This window comes from Xyrauchen texanus, chromosome 9 (genome assembly GCF_025860055.1).
Source record: "Xyrauchen texanus isolate HMW12.3.18 chromosome 9, RBS_HiC_50CHRs, whole genome shotgun sequence".
Classification (NCBI taxonomy): Eukaryota; Metazoa; Chordata; class Actinopteri; order Cypriniformes; family Catostomidae; genus Xyrauchen; species Xyrauchen texanus.
The window spans coordinates 48,321,675-48,344,174 of record NC_068284.1 but is presented as its reverse complement, the minus strand read 5'-3'; the positions used below and the strand labels follow the sequence as shown (position 1 = coordinate 48,344,174).

Here is a 22,500-nt window from a genome sequence, read left to right as displayed (position 1 = left end):
TCTTGTGTGTGGACTCGATTGAAAGATAATCACAGACTCTAAATAATGTTATGTGATGTTTTATGTTCAGTATATTTTTTGTAAAGTTTTAAGCGAAAACGTGGCATATAAGCAACATCAACATAATTGTCAAAGACATATATTTAGCTGTTACTCACTATATTTTCATCTGTGAGTAAAACAAATAGTCTGGTTGTATTTTACTCTTTAAGAGCTTTCCAACAACATATGACACATGAATATTTGATGACTTTGATGTTTTTATCAAAATGTAACTCTTCTGATTTGTCTGTATAATTTAAAGCACTTGTTCAGTTTTGTTCATAATGTCACATGTATTATAAAGAAGAGTTTCTAAACTTTCAAACTAAACCTATTTTGTGTTGGACAAGACTGTAGTTGTTAATATATTGACGATTATTTCTTTTCTCGCGGGTCCGCCAAGCTTAAAGGGTTAATGTACCTCCTTTTTATTAAATTATACGCTTCACATTTCTGCCTTTAAACCCTCTAAAAATGTTCCCATTCACTTCCATTGTAAATGTCTCCCGTTAACCTCAAGTTTAGCAGTTTTGAAAGAAAAAGAGAAACAAGTTAAAATACATTTTTGTGGTAATCAACATTATGTCACAAATACTGTCGATTGAGCTGAACCCGGAATAATCCTTTAAGTAAGAACTCTCTAAAGCTGTAAATTACTCTAAAACAGTTGTCATCTTTTGTAAGATCTTATAATATAGATATGAAACAGATTGATTGTAGGTTAATTCTCTTGTACAGTTTTGTGTAATAATTTGATTATTTCTGTGCTTATGTGCATGAAAGAGAGATGAATAGAAAGAGAGTTCTAGAACTGCTGTTTCCATGAGCACATGATCTGTTTGCATTCATTGCGTCCACAAGTAGAGACGAGCGATTATTAGACTGCAGCCACTTCAAACGGAGATGAGAGATAAAAAAATATATTTTCAAGTGTGCTTTCTCTGCAGTGTGTTTAAGTGAATCTAACGTTCAATTAAGTGGTGTGTTATAGCCGTCGTTCCCAGCAGCAATAAAAGTGTGCAGTCAGGGCAGATGAAAGTGTATTTATAGAGGAAAAAACCTCAGGATGAAGTCAAAGAAAGGCCAGAACTTCACAGACGCTCTCACATGGACTCCTAAACAGTTCTTAAATGTAAGATGGGAGACCGTGCTGGTGTCACAATTTTAACTGAATATTTATTACATTTTTTGGACACATATATTAAACACTTGACACAGTTTCACAGTTTTTGCCCAGAAAAAAATACACAGTTCATTAAACACCCATTTACCCTTTAGTGACAACATGCCCCAATAGCGGGCATATTCTCACACTATATGGGATAAGTGGTCCCTGTCAACCCCCATCACAACTGCCAAAACAATCAAATATGCACCTGTATTAAACTTTTTGGGAAGTTAAACTATTAAGAGGCACAAAACGACTCATCATACAAAAATATCAAAGTACTGTTTTGAGCAATTCATATTTTAATTAATAAATTGTATACATTAATGACATGTGACTTACCCCAACCTGACTTTCATGAAAAATACCGTCCGCCTTTATAATACAGTGTCAAGAAAAAGTATGTGAACCCTTTAGAACTGGCTGGTTTCCTGCATTAATTGCATAGATTGGAGGTGTGGGTTAGAGCTACTTTGACTTATAAAAAGCACTATTCACAGCCTTTGCTCAATACTTTGTTGAAGCACCTTTGGCACCAATTACAGCCTCAAGTCTTTTTGTGTATGATGCTACAAGCTTGGCACACCTATTTTTGGGCAGTTTCTCCCATTCTTCTTTGCAGTACCTCTCAAGCTCCATCAGGTTGGATGGGGAGCGTCGGTGCACAGACATTTTCAGATCTCTCCAGAGATGTTCAATCGGGTTCAAGTCTGGGCTCTGGCTGGGACACTCAAGGACATTCACAGAGTTGTGGCCACTCCTTTGTTATCTTGGCTGTGTGCTTAGGGTCGCTGTCCTGTTGGAAGATGAACCTTCACCCAGTCTGAGATCCAGATCCTGAGTCTCCCAGTTCCTGTCCCTGAAAAACATCCCCACAACATGATGCTGCCACCACCATGCTTCACTTTAGGGATGGTATTGGCCAGGTGATGAGCGGTGCCTGGTTTCCTCCAGACATGACGCATTGGGACCTTCAATGCTGCAGAACTGTTTCTGTACCCTTCCCCAGATCTGTGCCTCGATACAATCCAGTCTCGAAGGTCTACAGTCATTTCCTTGGACTTCATGGCTTGGTTTGTGCTCTGACATGCCCTCTTAACTGTGAGACCTTATATAGACAGGTGTGTGCCTTTCCAAATCATGTCCAATCAACTGAATTGACCACAGGTGGACTCCAATCAAGTTGTAGAAACATCTCAAGGATGATCAGTGGTAACAGGAAGCACGTGAGCTCAATTTTGAGTGTCATGACAACGGCTGTGAATACTTATGTACATGTGATCTTTTCGGTTTTTATTTTTAATAACTTTGCAAAGATTTCAAACAAACTTCTTTCACGTTGTCATTATGGGGTATTGTTTGCAAAATTTGGAGGAAAACAATTAATGTAATCCATTTTGGAATAAGGCTGTAACATAACAAAATGTGGAAAAAGCGAAGCTCTACAAGGAGAAAAACAGAGGCCCTAAAACTGATACCTGTGGCACTCCATACTTAACTTTTGTTTGATTTGAAAATTCCTCGTCTGCTCTGCTAAATACGACCTAAACCATGCAAATGCAAGTCCACTAACGCCAACACAAATCTCCAGGAATTTTGGAAGAATGGTCCAAAATTCCTTCTGAACGTTGTGGGGGTCTAATGCGCAGCTACCGGAAACGCTCGGTTGAGTTTATTGCTGCCAAAGGAGGATCAATCCTAGGGTTCACTTACTTTTTCCACAGCACTGTGAATGTTTAAAGGGATGTGTTCAATAAAGACATGAAAGATTATAATTGTGTGTGTGTTGTTAGTTTAAGCACATTGTGTTTGTCTGTACTTGTGACTTTGATGAAGATGAGATCACATGTTATGAGCAATTACTGCAGAAAACCAGCTGATCCCAAAGGGTTCACATACTTTTTCTTGCCACTGTCAGTGTGGTTTGATTATATTCGCTATGATTATATAAAACTATGACGAGAAAGAAAAGTCTTTGGAGGGTAGAATTCACCAAATAATTTTCTAATGAAAGAGGGTTTTGAATAAGGTGTTTTTAACCAACATACAAACCCCTGCTAGAGAAAAGACACATTTGAATAATTGGACTTTTGACTCCAAATGTCATCATTACTAAGATATAACCCTTGTGACAACTAGCCTCAGTCTCCCATATTGCATAGATCTCCAACTTCTCTTTATATAGAACACACTGGAAATGTGCGAGATGAAGCGGCACGTGGAATAACGACTTAGGCCACCCTAGCCTTAAAACACTAGGGGACTTTTTAAGGGGACCCGAGTCATATAAAGAGAGTCCAGACAACAGGGGGTGGACCTAACATAGCGGCGGTGAGTTTTACGTGGGCAAACAGCTCTCACATTTTCAATAATGTAGTTGATGAGCTAAACTTCCAAACCTGTGCCCGTTACCCAGTGCTAAATAGATCTGGAGAAGTGTAATCTAATGTGCTCGGCTATTCTCATCCACATAAACCCCCCATCCACTAATGAATCATGCATCTATTAAAATGTCTACACACTCATAAACTTGTATATATAATCAGAATTAACGAGTGGGCAGTTAAAGTGCTCTCAGGGCGGTGCGTTCCGGAAGAGCGCGTCCGTCAGACGAATCGAGAGTCATGTGGCAAAACACTTTGCTTGTGTGTTTGTTATTCGGGCCAGAAATGTTACCTCACCGATGGGGCCCAACCAACTGGAAATGTTCTTGGTGGTTGGGTCTCGGGAGCTCTGCGGTGCTTTGATTGAGACAAAAGGCCAGTGCTTGGGGAAAGAACCGACTGTGGGACTCAGACTTTGGCTGCTGCTCGCTGTAGCTTCGATATAAATGGTGGAAGAGTTAAAAAAATAGATTTGTTGTGAATTAGTGTTAGAAAAATACAGAGACAGAATGTTTACAGAAACTGAAAGGGCACCGCAATGCTAGGGTGGTTGCCAGGGCGTTGCTAGGTGGTGGCTAAATTGTTCTGGGTGTTTGTTTACTGGCTAAGAAAAGAGTCTGTTTTTCTCGATATGACTTGAGACCCCCCTTCAAGTCTATGGGGTTTATTCAGGTAGAACAAAGTGAATATCTACAGCACAAGCTACTAGAGAAACATTAACCCATCTGCAGGTCTCCAGGTTCAGATTTAGCATTAAGAAAAATACAATTTCTGTCCTGTGTTGACACTTACATGAGGTGCGGAAAATAATTTGCCCTCACAATATATCACAATACACAGATGTGAACTGTAGGGGGTGCTCTAACACATTTTACCCCTCACAGATGTGAACTGTAGGTGGCGCTCTAACACATTTTACCCCTCACAGATGTGAACTGTAGGGGGCGCTCTAACACATTATACCCCTCACAGATGTGAACTGTAGGGGGCGCTCTAACACATTTTACCCCTCACAGATGTGAACTGTAGGGGGCGCTCTAACACATTATACCCCTCACAGATGTGAACTGTAGGGGGCACTCTAACACATTTTACCCCTCACAGATGTGAACTGTAGGGGCGCTCTAACACATTTAACCCCTCACAGATGTGAACTGTAGGGGGCACTCTAACACATTTTACCCCTCACAGATGTGAACTGTAGGGGGCGCTGTAACACATTATACCCCTCACAGATGTGAACTGTAGGGGGCGCTCTAACACATTTTACCCCTCACAGATGTGAACTGTAGGGGCGCTCTAACACATTATACCCCTCACAGATGTGAACTGTAGGGGCGCTCTAACACATTATACCCCTCACAGATGTGAACTGTAGGGCGCTCTAACACATTATACCCCTCACAGATGTGAACTGTAGGGGCGCTGTAACACATTATACCCCTCACAGATGTGAACTGTAGGGGCTCTAACACATTTTACCCCTCACAGATGTGAACTGTAGGGGCGCTCTAACACATTATACCCCTCACAGATGTGAACTGTAGGGGCGCTGTAACACATTATACCCCTCACAGATGTGAACTGTAGGGGGCTCTAACACATTATACCCCTCACAGATGTGAACTGTAGGGGCGCTGTAACACATTATACCCCTCACAGATGTGAACTGTAGGGGCGCTCTAACACATTATACCCCTCACAGATGTGAACTGTAGGGGGCTCTAACACATTATACCCCTCACAGATGTGAACTGTAGGGGCGCTGTAACACATTATACCCCTCACAGATGTGAACTGTAGGGGGCTCTAACACATTATACCCCTCACAGATGTGAACTGTAGGGGGCTCTCTAACACATTATACCCCTCACAGATGTGAACTGTAGGGGGCGCTCTAACACATTTTACCCCTCACAGATGTGAACTGTAGGGGGCGCTCTAACACATTTTACCCCTCACAGATGTGAACTGTAGGGGGCACTCTGACACATTATACCCCTCACAGATGTGAACTGTAGGGGGCACTCTGACACATTTTACCCCTCACAGATGTGAACTGTAGGGGGCACTCTAACACATTATACCCCTCACAGATGTGAACTGTAGGGGGCTCTCTAACACATTATACCCCTCACAGATGTGAACTGTAGGGGGCGCTCTAACACATTATACCCCTCACAGATGTGAACTGTAGGGGGCGCTCTAACACATTTTACCCCTCACAGATGTGAACTGTAGGGGGCGCTCTAACGCATTATACCCCTCACAGATGTGAACTGTAGGGGGCGCTCTAACACATTTTACCCCTCACAATCTAGGTGTTGATGTATAAATCTACAATAGTTCAAAACACATATTTTGAAACTCTTTTAAACTGTGATATTAGTGTAACAACATAAACTATACAGTCAGATTCCTGAGAATGAGATCTTTCATTTGATATATGACTTGTCTATTTTAAAGACTTTATATTCATATTAATATTTCTACCAAATAACCACTAGGTGGCGCTTATTTGCGACGCGGGTAGTTTAATGCCTTATTTTGTTATATTAAGTAACATAACTGAAGAAGTGCTGGATATCAATGAAAAGGTCAGATTCTAAGCTTTCATAGGCCTGACTAACATATACGTGGACTTGAGCATTTTAAGCGTAAACGTTTTCCGCGATATAGCGCCCCCCTTCGGGACCACCGTCAGGTCAACAGAGTTGAAAAGGTTAATCAAATTAAAAAATAACAATGACTTTTTAACATACCTTTTAATTATTTTTATGAAATGTAGAGCATGTATACTGATCCTCATAGCACAATCCAAAACCCAAAATTTGAGATTTTTGCTATTTTTAATATTATGGTCAAATGCAGTGCTGTGAATGTTGAAGCATGAATGTTTCTCCTTTTTTATTTGTAACTAGTAACTCCTAAGAAACATGCAAAAAAAAATTTAGACCAAATAATTTTCCTAAAATTTGATGTCCACATATGTGGACAGCGGGACTAATTTGCGAAATTGTAAATAATAAAAGGGATGCTCCCTTGCTCCCTATTTAGTGGATGACTTAACCTCCAGTGTGCTGTCTGTCTGCACTGGTCTCAGAACAGTGTGAAATGCATCTTATTTTCATCATAACTCCATATAAAGCCTCTGAAAGCTTCAGCTTTTGGATGAACACATTTATTCTCAATGCACAGTAAATATTGGATATGTTATGTGAAAATAAGCCTATAGTCCACATACGTGGTCATTGTGTTTAACAGAGCGGCGTTTCACGATAAATCGCTCAAATGTTTAAAATGTCATATCAGATGAAACTAGAGACTCTAATCTTTTGACTCAAACAGGTTTCAGTGTAAAAACTTAATTCAGTTTCTTACCAGATGTAGTTCTGTTGCTGTTTCTCCCAAAGACAAACTCCGCTGTGATCAGCGCCATGTTGTTCGGTCACATGACTCTGTGCGTTGAAAGTTTAACCCTTTAATGACAGCACAGAGTCTCCTGAACTGAGATCAGTTGGTTTAAATTAATTTAAATTATGCATTGCATATTGCAAAGCCAAAGTACAACGCTTTTGTGTTCCAAAAAAAAGATAATAGTGTTTAGGTTTGTGTGTACATTTTGAAACCGTGTCTATCTCCACCGTTATAAACGGGACAGCTGTCTCTCTCCAAACCTCAAATGAGCCATCGTTCCTCAGAGAGGTGTTCATGTGCATGTCTGTAAAGACCAGGAAGGTTTCTTGAGGATCAGATGTGTTAGGAAGTGTTGTAATCGCTGGACACGTGAGGAGGTTCTTTCAGGATCACAGTGCGTTTGTGTAACAAGGCGCTCTGGGTTTCCACGACTGGTTTCGGATGTCTGCAGACTTGCAAGTGTTTGGCAGGCGGTCCGAGTCAGACGGGGGCTGATGCAGGTGCAAACGGTGCTGATGTTCTCAGGGTCCAGCAGAGAGAAAGAGAGATGACTTTGATATGAGTGCAGCGGTCGAGCGTTACAAATGTTTCCAGCTGGACTGAGCAGATTACATGCTGCAGAGGTTCCCTGGAGAACACGCTGTCCCATTATAGTCCGGAAAGATAAACGTTAAGTGAAGGTACATGGTGGATGGTTATTTGTTATTGTTTTGGAGTCTGAGTGCGCTCTTGACCCGGATCAGTACTAGGATGTAATCTTTTGGGGTGCACTTTGACCTTTGGGGAGGGCCATAGGTTCTCACTTGGTCGTTTCACTGTGCGACTGTGGGGGGCATAAGGACAATCTAGGGGGGCAATGCCCCTCCTAGCCCCCCTTTTGACCAGGACATGCCTTTGACCCTTATTAATATGCGTTCATGTGGAATGGTTTCGGTCGTGAAGCCTCAGCCACTAAAATTCTTTAATTTCCGAGGTTTTAGTCCTGAATTCTTGAGCTATTCAAGGTTTTTCTCTTTTCATGTGGCGCCCGTATGGAGGCTCCTGATCACGAGCCAAAAATGTGTTTTGTGTTATCTCAACGATGAGCTTTATATTCTCCTAGTGTCATAAAATATAAACATACCAGATCTCTGTCCAAGCATTCGTGAGTTCCCACATTCAATAATGACTCACTCTCATTTTAAAGGGACAGTTAACGTTTGCTCTTTAATAACCCAGATAGAAATATCTTTGCCCAGATGTTGCACGTTCACAGCTCAAGAGACTTAACAAAGTGCTCATATGTTTTATTCAAGTATCAATATAACTCTAAAACTATAACATGAATGTGTATAGAATAGCTCAGATCACTTGATCTTGATGAGAAATGTGCATGAATTCATATTAAGATCTGTGACATTATTGAGATCTCTTTATAAACTCCAGAGGAGACATGTGAGAAAGAAATAACAGTATGTTGATCACAAGATGAGTGCATGTGCAATGTCCCGTTAACCCTCTTCTGACCGCTCACTCTGGTTGTTTATATCAGGTTGGGTGGAGGGGTCGTCTCTGTATCTCTCAGATGGACGCTTCCCTCGTCTGGCTCTGGAGAAGTCTCTCGTCTGGACGGCTAAAGACACACAGTGTCATCACATGCTGAAACATCTGCACAACGGCGCTCGTATCACAGTCCAGATGCCGCCCAGCATCGAGGGTCACTGGGTGTCCACGAGGTGAGAGAATGGGAGAATTTGACCTCTGAACACCCCGTGTGTTGTTGTAACTCTATATGACTTTCTTTCTTGTTCTGAACACAAAGAAATTGTGCATAAATGTTGTGCTCAGTGATGTCATACAATGGCGTTCCCTCGCAATAGTTTTTGCGTTCCTTCGCATTAGTTTTGCGTTCATTCGCATTAGTTTTGCGTTCATTCGCATTAGTTTTGCGTTCCCTCGCATTAGTTTTGCGTTCATTCGCATTAGTTTTGCTTTCCTTTGCATTAGTTTTGCGTTCCCTCACAATAAGTTTTGCGTTCCCTCGCATTAGTTTTGCGTTCCCTTGCAACAGTTTCTGCGTTCCCTCACAATAAGTTTTGCGTTCCCTCCCATTAGTTTTGCGTTCCTTCGCATTAGTTTTGCGTTCCCTCACAATAAGTTTTGCGTTCCCTCCCATTAGTTTTGCGCTCCTTCGCATTAATTTTGCGTTCCTTCGCATTAGTTTTGCGTTCCCTCGCAACGGTTTTTGCGTTCCCTTGCAACAGTTTTGCGTTCCGTCGCAATAAGTTTTGCTTTCCTTCGCAATAAGTTTTGCTTTCCTTCGCATTAGTTTTGCGTTCCCTCGCAACAGTTTTGCGTTCCTTCGCAATAGTTGTGCGAGGGAAAATGTCCGTACTGTGAGACACCCAAGACAGTGCTACAGGGAGACAGGAAGGACAGTTGATAGACCACGTGTAACAACACCTGCACAGGATCATCCGAATATCACACCTGCGGGACAGGTACAGGATGGCATCAACAACTGCCTGAGTTACACCAGGAGCACACAATCCCTCCATCAGTCCTCAGACTGTCCACAGTAGTCTGAGAGAGGCAGGACTGAGGGCTTGTAGGCGTGTTGTAAGGCAGGTCCTTACCAGACATCACCAGCAACAACGTCGTCTACGGGCACAAACCCACCTTCACTGGACCAGACATGACTGGCAAAAGGTGCTCTTCACTGACGAGTCACGGTTTTGTCTCACAGGGGTGATGGTCGGACTCAAATACGGTTATTTTAGTAAAATCATGGTAAATGTATTGTGAAGGTACTCAAAACTATTTCAGAAATAAAAATCCCCCCTTTCCTCTAAGGTGCGCCATACCAAAGTGGCCCTTATATGTGTCTATGAAACATACACATCCCATCATGTGACCTCTCTTTTCTCTCTCTGTTCTCCCGTTACTATGGCAGCTGTGAGGTGCGGCCCGGTCCAGAGTTCATCACTCGCTTGTACCGATTCTTCCACAACAACACCTTTCAGGCCCATCAGTTCTATTACGCAGACAATCATTGCACGAGTCCGACATACACGCTGGTGGTGCGCGGCCGTTTGCGACTGCGCCAGGCGTCCTGGATCGTGCGGGGTGGCACAGAGGCCGACTACCAGATCCACCGCACACATGTGATCTGTCACTCCACAGCCGTGGCCAAAGATCTCAGTCAGAGGCTGAAGCGCAGCTGTAGGGGGCCCGACAGGGATCTTGGCCCCTGGGTGCCGAATGTAGGTTACGAGTTGTGGAGCGAGGAGAGCGGTTGCGACTGCTCCAGAGGGCTAAATTTTGCCATGCATGAACTGCAGCTGCTGCGCGTGGAGAAGCAATACCTGCATCATAATCTGGATCATCTAGTGGAAGAACTGTTCTTAGGAGATATTCACACTGAACCGGCACAGAGGATGTACTACAGACCCTCCAGTTACCAACCGGCACTGCAGAACGGCAAGGTAAACAATTAATACAACTGTTTTCAATCTCTAAAATCTGATTCAATGAGCCACATTTAAAACCGTTGTAAAATAGTCACCACCACTACATGAAACATAAACTAAAAAGTTTGTTCAGTTTTCAAATGAATGACTCTTATGATCCTGTTCTTTTGAATCTACCACACGAACCATTGCAGCGTGACCAGTGTAGTCTGATTCCTGAACAAATGACTCTTATGATCCGATTCTTTTTAGTGATTCAAAGACATACAGTGTGACCAGTGTAGCGTGATTCCTGAACAAATGACTCTTATGATCCGATTCTTTTTAGTGAATCAAAGACATACAGCGTGACCAGTGTAGTCTGATTCCCGAACAAATGACTCTTATGATCTGATTCTTTTTAGTGAATCAAAGACATACAGCGTGACCAGTGTTGCGTGATTCCCAAACAAATGACTCTTATGATCTGATTCTTTTTAGTGAATCAAAGACATACAGCGTGACCAGTGTAGTCTGATTCCCGAACAAATGACTCTTATGATCTGATTCTTTTTAGTGAATCAAAGACATACATTGTGACCAGTGTAGCGTGATTCCCGAACAAATGACTCTTATTATCTGATTCTTTTTAGTGAATCAAAGACATACAGCTTGACCAGTGTAGCGTGATTCCCGAACACATGACTCTTATGATCCGATTCTTTTTTAGTGAATCAAATACATACAGCGTGACCAGTGTAGTGTGATTCCTGAACAAATGACTCTCATGACTGATTCTTTTTAGTGAATCAAAGACATACAGCGTGACCAGTGTAGCATGATTCCCGAACAAATGACTCTTATGATCCGATTCTTTTTAGTGAATCAAAGACATACAGCGTGACCAGTGTAGCATGATTCCCGAACAAATGACTCTTATGAGCCGATTCTTTTGAGTGAATCAAAGACATACATCGTGAACAGTGTAGCGTGATTCCCGAACAAATGACTCTTATGATCTGATTCTTTTTAGTGAATCAAAGACATACAGCGTGACCAGTGTGGTGTGAATCCCGAACAAATGAGTCTTATGATCCGATTCTTTCTAGTGAATCAAAGACATACAGCGTGACCAGTGTAGCATGATTCCCGAACAAATGACTCAGATGACTTGTTCTGTTGTGCTGTAAAGTTATTGAGCATTGAGTTGATTTTCATTTTGCTCATGCAGAGAAGCTTTAATGAGTGTTGAGAGAGTCTGATTTGAGATCTGAGCCCGTACAGCTGGTATTGTGATGACTCCTCACATAACACTGAGATTTATGAGGCGTTGGATATCTGGCTCAGTGTTCATCAGTAAATGAAGTGTGATCTCCACACTGTACGTCTCGTCACACACTCGGCTCTGTTTACATCTCAAACGCTCGGAGTGGCTTCAGACGCTTTACATTACTCACTGTGAGATGTGAGGTGAGATGTTTACGTCTCCTCTCGACAGCTCCCTCGTTTGGAGGTTTCATGTGTAGAGACACAGTGAAAACTGGAAAGTCCATTTTGTCGAGACGCTTTGATGTTGGCCTGCCAACTGAACTTAAAATAGTTTTAAGAGAATTTGAGACAGCGCTGGTCGGATTGACCTCGTAAAAAAATTTAATATAGAAATCCCTCCTAATGGAAAGATGTTTAATTAAACATGTAATTAAAACTTCAGACACAAAGGACTCATTCAAGCCACAACAACAGAACAATCCTGTTTCTCGTCCCCAAACGTGTGTCATCAATTGAGTGCCATCAAACAGCAAACCGCTGCATTTTGATGCATGACGTGACCTCACTGGCCAAACAGGGAAGTGGCATAAAAAAACAGGCCTTATTAACATCTTTCCTTATTTAAACCCTCTACGGACATGATTACAGTTACATCTGTCAATCAAAAATAGCTCCAGACGGCTTTGGGAGTGACAGTTCATTGGTGGTTTTGGGTGGATCAGAGTCGTGCAGTCACATGTCTCATAATACACCTTATAATAAGATATAACTTCTCATAAATAATTATAACTACAGTTATAACACATTATATTACTTACCTATTCATAGTATAATACATTATAACACAAGCAACATCTCATTTATCTCTAGTTATAATGTATTATATATATATTTGTAATGTATATAATACATCTTATAATATGTTATAACCTCTCATAAATAATTATAACTACAGTTATAAGACATCTTATAATATGTTATAACCTCTCGTAAATAATTATAACTACAGTTATAAGACATCTTATAATATGTTATAACCTCTCATAAATAATTATAACTACAGTTATAAGACATCTTATAATATGTTATAACCTCTCGTAAATAATTATAACTACAGTTATAAGACATCTTATAATATGTTATAACCTCTCGTAAAAAATTATAACTGCAGTTATAAGACATCTTATAATATGTTATAACCTCGCATCAATAACTATAACTACAGTTATAAGACATCTTATAATATGTTTTTAACCTCGCATCAATAACTATAACTACAGTTATAAGACATCTTATAATATGTTATAACCTCGCGTCAATAACTATAACGACAGTTATAAGACATCTTATAATATGTTATAACCTCACGTCAATAACTATAACGACAGTTATAAGACATCTTATAATATGTTATAACCTCACGTCAATAACTATAACGACAGTTATAAGACGTCTTATAATATGTTATAACCTCACGTCAATAATTATAACGACAGTTATAAGACGTCTTATAATATGTTATAACCTCACGTCAATAATTATAACGACAGTTATAAGACGTCTTATAATATGTTATAACCTCACGTCAATAATTATAACGACAGTTATAAGGCGTCTTATAATATGTTATAACCTCACGTCAATAATTATAACGACAGTTATAAGACATCTTATAATATGTTATAACCTCACGTCAATAATTATAACGACAGTTATAAGACATCTTATAATATGTTATAACCTCACGTCAATAATTATAACGACAGTTATAAGACATCTTATAATATGTTATAACCTCACGTCAATAATTATAACGACAGTTATAAGACATCTTATAATATGTTATAACCTCACGTCAATAATTATAACGACAGTTATAAGACATCTTATAATATGTTATAACCTCACGTCAATAATTATAACGACAGTTATAAGACATCTTATAATATGTTATAACCTCACGTCAATAATTATAACGACAGTTATAAGACATCTTATAATATGTTATAACCTCACGTCAATAATTATAACGACAGTTATAAGACATCTTATAATATGTTATAACCTCACGTCAATAATTATAACTACAGTTCTAAGACATCTTATAATATGTTATAACCTCACGTCAATAATTATAACTACAGTTCTAAGACATCTTATAATATGTTATAACCTCACTTCAATAATTATAACTACAGTTATAATACATCTCATAAATGATTATAACTACAGTTCTAAGATATCTTATAATATGTTATAACCTCACGTCAATAATTATAACGACAGTTCTAAGACATCTTATAATATGTTATAACCTCACATCAATAATTATAACGACAGTTATAAGACATATTATAATATGTTATAACCTCACATCAATAATTATAACGACAGTTATAAGACATCTTATAATATGTTATAACCTCACATCAATAATTATAACGACAGTTCTAAGACATCTTATAATATGTTATAACCTCACATAAATAATTATAACGACAGTTATAAGACGTCTTATAATATGTTATAACCTCACGTCAATAATTATAACGACAGTTATAAGACATCTTATAATATGTTATAACCTCCCGTCAATAATTATAACGACAGTTATAAGACATCTTATAATATGTTATAACCTCACGTCAATAATTATAACGACAGTTCTAAGACATCTTATAATATGTTATAACCTCACATCAATAATTATAACGACAGTTATAAGACATATTATAATATGTTATAACCTCACATCAATAATTATAACGACAGTTATAAGACATCTTATAATATGTTATAACCTCACATCAATAATTATAACGACAGCTATAAGACATCTTATAATATGTTATAACCTCACATAAATAATTATAACGACAGTTATAAGACATCTTATAATATGTTATAACCTCACGTCAATAATTATAACGACAGTTATAAGACATCTTATAATATGTTATAACCTCCCGTCAATAATTATAACGACAGTTATAAGACATCTTATAATATGTTATAACCTCACGTCAATAATTATAACGACCGTTATAAGACATCTTATAATATGTTATAACCTCACGTCAATAATTATAAGGACAGTTATAAGACATCTTATAATATGTTATAACCTCACGTCAATAATTATAACGACAGTTATAATACATCTTATAATATGTTATAACCTCACGTCAATAATTATAACGACAGTTATAATACATCTTATAATATGTTATAACCTCACGTCAATAATTATAACGACAGTTATAAGACATCTTATAATATGTTATAACCTCACGTCAATAATTATAACGACAGTTATAATACATCTTATAATATGTTATAACCTCACGTCAATAATTATAACTACAGTTCTAAGACATCTTATAATATGTTATAACCTCACGTCAATAATTATAACTACAGTTCTAAGACATCTTATAATATGTTATAACCTCACGTCAATAATTATAACTACAGTTATAATACATCTTATAATATGTTATAACCTCACATCAATAATTATAACTACAGTTATAATACATCTCATAAATGATTATAACTACAGTTATAACACATCTTATAATATGGTATAACCTCACGTCAATAATTATAACTACAGTTCTAAGACATCTTATAATATGTTATAACCTCACATCAATAATTATAACTACAGTTCTAAGACATCTTATAATATGTTATAACCTCACGTCAATAATTATAACTACAGTTATAATGCATCTCATAAATGATTATAACTACAGTTCTAAGACATCTTATAATATGTTATAACCTCACATCAATAATTATAACGACAGTTATAAGACATCTTATAATATGTTATAACCTCACATAAATAATTATAACGACAGTTATAAGACGTCTTATAATATGTTATAACCTCACGTCAATAATTATAACGACAGTTATAAGACATCTTATAATATGTTATAACCTCACGTCAATAATTATAACGACAGTTATAAGACATCTTATAATATGTTATAACCTCACGTCAATAATTATAACGACAGTTATAAGACATCTTATAATATGTTATAACCTCACGTCAATAATTATAACGACCGTTATAAGACATCTTATAATATGTTATAACCTCACGTCAATAATTATAAGGACAGTTATAAGACATCTTATAATATGTTATAACCTCACGTCAATAATTATAACGACAGTTATAATACATCTTATAATATGTTATAACCTCACATCAATAATTATAACTACAGTTATAATACATCTTATAATATGTTATAACCTCACGTCAATAATTATAACGACAGTTATAAGACATCTTATAATATGTTATAACCTCACGTCAATAATTATAACGACAGTTGTAATACATCTTATAATATGTTATAACCTCACGTCAATAATTATAACTACAGTTCTAAGACATCTTATAATATGTTATAACCTCAAGTCAATAATTATAACTACAGTTCTAAGACATCTTATAATATGTTATAACCTTACGTCAATAATTATAACTACAGTTCTAAGACATCTTATAATATGTTATAACCTCACGTCAATAATTATAACTACAGTTATAATACATCTTATAATATGTTATAACCTCACATCAATAATTATAACTACAGTTATAATACATCTCATAAATGATTATAACTACAGTTATAACACATCTTATAATATGGTATAAACTCTCGTAAATAATTATAACTACAGTTATAAGACATCTTATAATATGTTATATGGTGACCATGTTTCCTAATATCATCTTTTTCCAAATTAGTCCATGTGGTAATGGAAAAAGCACTTATGAAAGACTCAGTTTACAGTGGAGTTATTCTAGAGCGGAATGAGCAACATGAATGTAGTGAAATAAATTCCTTTTCAAATGAATATGTATAAATGTGACCGAGGCCTAAGTTGCTATGGTAACATTCATTAAAAAGTAATTAAAGTGGGTCTGGGTATCTCAGTGAGTATTGACGCTGACTATCACCACTGGAGTCGTGAGTTTGAATTCAGGGTGAGCTGAGTGACTCCAGTCAGGTCTCCTTAGCAACCATATTGGGCCGGTTGCTAGGGAGGGTAGAGTCACATGGGGTAACCTCCTCGTGGTCGCTAGGGCGGCTGTGGCTCAGGTGGTAGAGCGGGTCGGCTACCAATCACAAAGTTGGAGGTTCAATTACCGGCCCACACGACTCCACATGCCGAAGTGTCCTTGGGCAAGACACTGAACCCCAAGTTGGTCCCAATCACAGAGTTGGAGGTTCAATTCCCTCCAGAGCTGCATGGCAGCTCTGTCGCCATTGGTGTGTGAATGTGAGTGTGAATGGGTGATTGGGACACAGTGTAAAGCGCTTTGGTAACCTCTAAGGTTAAAAAAGCACTATATAATGTAGACCATTTACCATAATGTGGTTCTCGGTGGGGTGTGTTGATGCTGCAGAGAATAGCGTGAAGCCTCCACACGCGCTACGTCTCCATGGTAACGCGCTCAACAAGTCATGTGATAAGATGCGCAGATTGACGGTCTCAGACGCTGAGGTCCTTTGCAACTGGATTGAGGCGAGTCACTACGCCACCACAAGGACTTAGAGCGCTTTGGGAATTGGCCGTTACAAATTGGGGAGGAAAAAGAAACAAAAGATTGCAGTGGAAATAGAATTTAAAATCAGTAACTCAATTTGAGTTTTTATTTTGACAGTGATGAAGCATTGTCACTGAAAATAAAAATGTAATCATATTTTAAAGACACTGTCGAAATAAAATGGTTAGTGAGAATTTGAGACATTTGATCCACTGAAGCTAATCAGATTTCATAATCACATCAGATCATTAGTCTAATATTGTCTGTTCTCAGAACCACGATCTCAGCTGCATCGCCTGCCGAATCATCGGCCGCTCAGATGAGTTTCATCCGCCCATTCTCCCGCTGCGGCCGGACCTGACGGTGAGTCTGCACGGGCAGTGGGTGTCCCAGCGCTGTGAGGTGCGGCCGGAGGTTCTCTTCCTCACACGACACTTTATCTTCCACGACAATAACAACACGTGGGAGGGTCATTATTATCATTATTCTGACCCGGTCTGCAAACACCCCACGTTCAGCATCTACGCCAGAGGACGCTACAGCTGCGGACTTCAATCATCCCGTGTGATGGGCGGCACAGAGTTTGTATTTAAAGGTAACATTTTGTTTTAAATAACTCAAGAACTGGTTCTGTTCACTCCATCTCCCTCCAAATAGTCTTATTTTATTCCAGTAGATGACAGAAAGCACTAGAAAAAAGTAGTTTTAAATTGTTTCTCTATCACAATACACAGATGTGAACTGTAGGGGGCGCTCTAACACATTTTACCCCTCACAGATGTGAACTGTAGGGGGCGCTCTAACACATTTTACCCCTCACAGATGTGAACTGTAGGGGGCGCTCTAACACATTTTACCCCTCACAGATGTGAACTGTAGGGGGCGCTCTAACACATTATACCCCTCACAGATGTGAACTGTAGGGGGCGCTCTAACACATTTTACCCCTCACAGATGTGAACTGTAGGGGGCGCTCTAACACATTATACCCCTCACAGATGAGCTCGTCCATAGACATTCAGTCTAATGTTCAGTTCAAGCAACACCCTCATTATTTCATTGAATATCTCGGCCTCTGAGTGGACTACAAGCTCAATTTAGGGGTCATTAGAAAGCTGAGATCCTCCCCTTTGTGATGATATATGTAGTTGATAAAATATATTTACAAAGATTTGTTTACCATGCTTTTACTGCTGGTCCGATATTTTGTTCAGTACATCTAAGATATAACATTGGATTATTCACACAAGCAATCTCACAGACAAGTAAACAATGGCTCATTTAAGTTAAAAGCTTCAGTTTTAGTTTTTAGCTACTTGGGTTTTACAGCAGCAGTTATCTGCATATAAAAGAGACGTTTGTATTTGATGACTTACAGAAATCAGGTTTCACATTGTGATTCTTTTGAAAGTCTTTCTAACTGTGGTTTTAGTGTAGTGCATAATCTATACAGTCACATTCCTGAAAATGAGAGCTTTCATTTGATATATGACTTGTGCATTTAAGTGCTATTTTAAAGACTAATATTTATATTTTTACAGCATGACCTCTAGGGGGCGCTGATTTGCAACACGAATGTTTTGAGGCCTTATTTTGTTATTTTACGTAACATAAATGCAGAAGTGATGGGCATCTCTGAAAAGCTCAGATTCTAAGCTTTCAAATGTACGTCATATGCCTGATTTATGAATAAAGAGACTTAAACGTTTTAAGCGTAAACTTTTTTCCGCGATATAGCGCCCCCTTGTGGAGTTTAAGTACTATCCACAGTAAATTATTTAGTTTAAGCGTGATGTTCAAATTAATTGTACATTTGTATTCAAGCATGTAAAAATAAACGCTCTAGCTTCTAAGTAAATATTATTTATGATCATCTTTACAATGCGTCATCTATCTACATTAAAGTATAAAAAAAATTATTTAGCATTATTTTTTTTTTCCTTTTCTTTTTTTTAAAGATGTTAAAGATGCATTTCTGGAGACATTAATAAATTACACTAGAGAAACAAAAAAATGTAATATATTATTTAAAATATGAATTTTACGCACAACAGTGTGTAACAGTATAAAAAGTATTTATTCTTATTAACCTGTAAAGCCTAACATATGAAATCATTAAAAATAAAATATATAAATATGGACTGAAATGTATCAGAGTATCAAATATTCTTTTTTAAATAAACTACTTTTTATCATATGTTAATATGTAGATGCACCAAACACTATATTGACATTTAAAAAAGGGAAATTATGACATCATCATAGATTATAATGTCAAATAATGAGATCTTTATAATGACGAGCAGACTGCATATATGCAAATACACCGAAATATTAGTTCACAATTTAAATAAAAAGCTCTGTGATGTTTTTTGTGGTGTGCATGAATGTGATGATGATTGAGAGATATTCCTCAGAAGTCTGTTGTATCATATTTAATGGATTTCAAAGGGGATTTTTCAATAACAATATAACAATGTAATCATTACTGTCACTTTTATCATTAAAATCAGCAAATATTTCACATAAAAAAAACGAGTGCATGCAATATTTGGAACATGTTATTAAAAAACAATTCCTTCAAGAAATGCCCAGAAATGTCCACCAGGTGGCAGCAGACATGTCGATTATGTTAAAGATGCACAGGCTTTAGAATTATATGGTTAAAATTGTAATCCGTTGAAATGAAAAAAATACCAGAAATGTACCGGAGACTTAAAAGTCAACAAATTGTAAGAATGACCCAAAAACATTGAATTCATACAGGATGAATTTGAACTATTTCTCTCTTTTCTTTGTGCCTCTTTCCAGTGAACCACATGCGTGTGATGCCCATGGATCTCGCCACCACGTCGCTGCTCAACGTCTTTAACGGAAACCAGTGCGGCGTTCAGGGCTCTTGGCAGGTGGGTGTGGAACAGGATGTTACTTCGACCAATGGCTGCGTAGCGCTGGGGATACGCCTCCCGCACACAGAGTACGAGCTCTTCCGAATGGAACGGGACGTTCACGGTAGACACCTGCTCTACAACGGACAGCGTCCCAGCGACGGATTCAGTCCGGATCATCCAGAGAAGAGAGCCACTTCTTACCAGATGCCGCTGGTCCAGTGTTCCGCCAGCAGCCGGAGGTCAAAGGTCAACACGGGCCACGACGCAGACCGGCTAAGCAACGGTTATGACGACCTGCCGACGACAGTGGCGGCTGTGATCTCGAGTGTTGCGTTTGTGGTTTTCATTAGTTGACGGAGTTAAACATAGACAACTGAACATGCCCATAATTACCCAGAATGCACTTGGGTCAACCGCTTGCGTATTATTGTTTTATCTGAAGAGTCCGGATGATTATAAATGAGCGCTTTCATGATTTTATATATGGCTGATTGGAAATGAGTCTTACAGGAAAGGTCCACCATGTCATTATTTACTCACCCTCATGTTGTTCCAACCCCATATTGTGTTTTCTATAGAAAAAACACCATAAAAGAGGCATTAATGGCTATTATTCCAAAATGATCTGTGAATAAAGCTTTCAGTTTATTCCTTGAACAAAGCCATCTACGGAAGCCATGAACCGCAAGTGTCGGGACAATTTTGTCTTTTTTTTTTCTCTGAAATGTTTTTCTGAATTTGTTTGCTAGCGTTCAGTTAGCATGAGTTCTATAGAATAATACTAGAACTACGTTTTGCAAAACAATGTTACAAAGTGTCCTAATACAGGACATCCCACAATTAAATGAATGCACCGCAGGTTTATATGACATTCGTTGTTAAGTGTGACAATTATTCCTGATTGTTTGATGACTTTCACCACATTTAGTCAAAGTGACCAAATAATAATCATGCTTTAAAAAGATTTCAGAGAAAACAAAAATTTAAGGGAACTTTTTTTTTTTTCCAGAGCGAGAAAAAAATTGAAAGAGCTGGAAAAAAAAAAAGTGTTGTTATTGTTGTTGCAGGACATAGGCTCAGGAAGGCACTAATACACCTAAAAAAATATTTAACATTTTTCTGATTTTTTTATTTTTTTTTTCAGAGAGAATTAAAAAAAATTTGCTAGAGCGGGAAAACTAAAATTAAGGAGACGTATAAAAAAATAAAAATAAATAAAATGGAGGACATAGTCAAAAAAAAAAAAAATTCAGGCAAAATTTATTTTTTTTTTCTGAATTTTTTCCCCCTCAAAAGAGATTTAAGTGAGAAAAAAAAAAATTTCTGAAAATTATTTTTCCAGAGCGGGAAAACTAAAATATACGGAAGAGGATTAGGGCCAAGCAATAATAAAAAAATAAAACCATCTCGAGAATAAAGTCATTATAATGCGAGATTAAACTTAACGAGTTTTTTCTCGAAACACAACGACTTTATTCTCGATATTTAATGAGTTTATTCTCAAGATTGTATTTCGACTTTTTTCTTGAAATTTAACAAGTTTAATCTCGCATTATAATGACTTTAATCTCGAGATGGCTTTATTTTTTTTTATTATTGCTTGGCCCTAATCCTCTTCCGTAAAAATAAAGGAGACTTAATATTATAATTTTTTTTGTAGGCCATCAGGAGGCTCAGGAAGGCACTAACACACCCAAAACAGATGTACCTGGAGTCCTACAAGTGTTTTTGCTCTGAAATGTATTTTTTCTCAAATAGCAACACATGAGAATTGTTTTTGTTCTTGCTGGCTAACCGTTAGCATGTGGTACCAAACTCAGCCACCAGGTGCCACTATCAGTAATCGCTTCATGAAATATGTGTTTTGCATCTTGCGCTTCAGGGCTTCCGTAGCCATCAGATGACTTTGCTTTTGACTTTTAGAGATTAAATGATTTTTATTAGATTTGTTTGGGTGAACTGATCCTTTAAAGGATTCACTGGAGTATTTTTCTAAACGTGAGTTTAAAATGAACCATTGAAGGGCAACATGGAGCAAAAGGGAAATATTCTAACTGACCTTTGTAGACTTTCATGAGGGAATTTTATGGAATTGAAGTTCTTTATTTTTACATTTCAAAAACACAAACAACCACATGATTGTTTTACAAGTGTGACGTGGAAGATTTGATATCTTCAGATCTTTTGTATGTTGAAACTGAATATTAAAGATAACGCTGCACTAGAGGATCAGTTACAGACACGACTGTCAGATATAAACCCAATAAAGCAGATTTCTATTTTAATCGTTGCAATGTTCAAATTATAAAAGCAAAGAATG

At 37.8% G+C, this 22,500-nt stretch overlaps 1 protein-coding gene across 1 annotated transcript in view; it reads left to right on the top strand.

Annotated features, from left to right (window-relative positions):
* LOC127649119 (protein APCDD1-like) overlaps window positions 1-22,465 on the top strand; it is a 23,598-nt gene extending 1,133 nt beyond the window's left edge. Inside the window, exons 2-5 of the mRNA XM_052134072.1 lie at window positions 8,543-8,726; window positions 9,944-10,475; window positions 17,563-17,884; window positions 20,101-22,465. Of these exons, the coding sequence (XP_051990032.1) occupies window positions 8,543-8,726; window positions 9,944-10,475; window positions 17,563-17,884; window positions 20,101-20,534 (1,472 nt within the window). The 3' untranslated portion in view covers window positions 20,535-22,465. The remainder of the gene's footprint in view (window positions 1-8,542; window positions 8,727-9,943; window positions 10,476-17,562; window positions 17,885-20,100) is intronic.
* The last annotated feature ends 35 nt before the right edge of the window (window positions 22,466-22,500 follow it).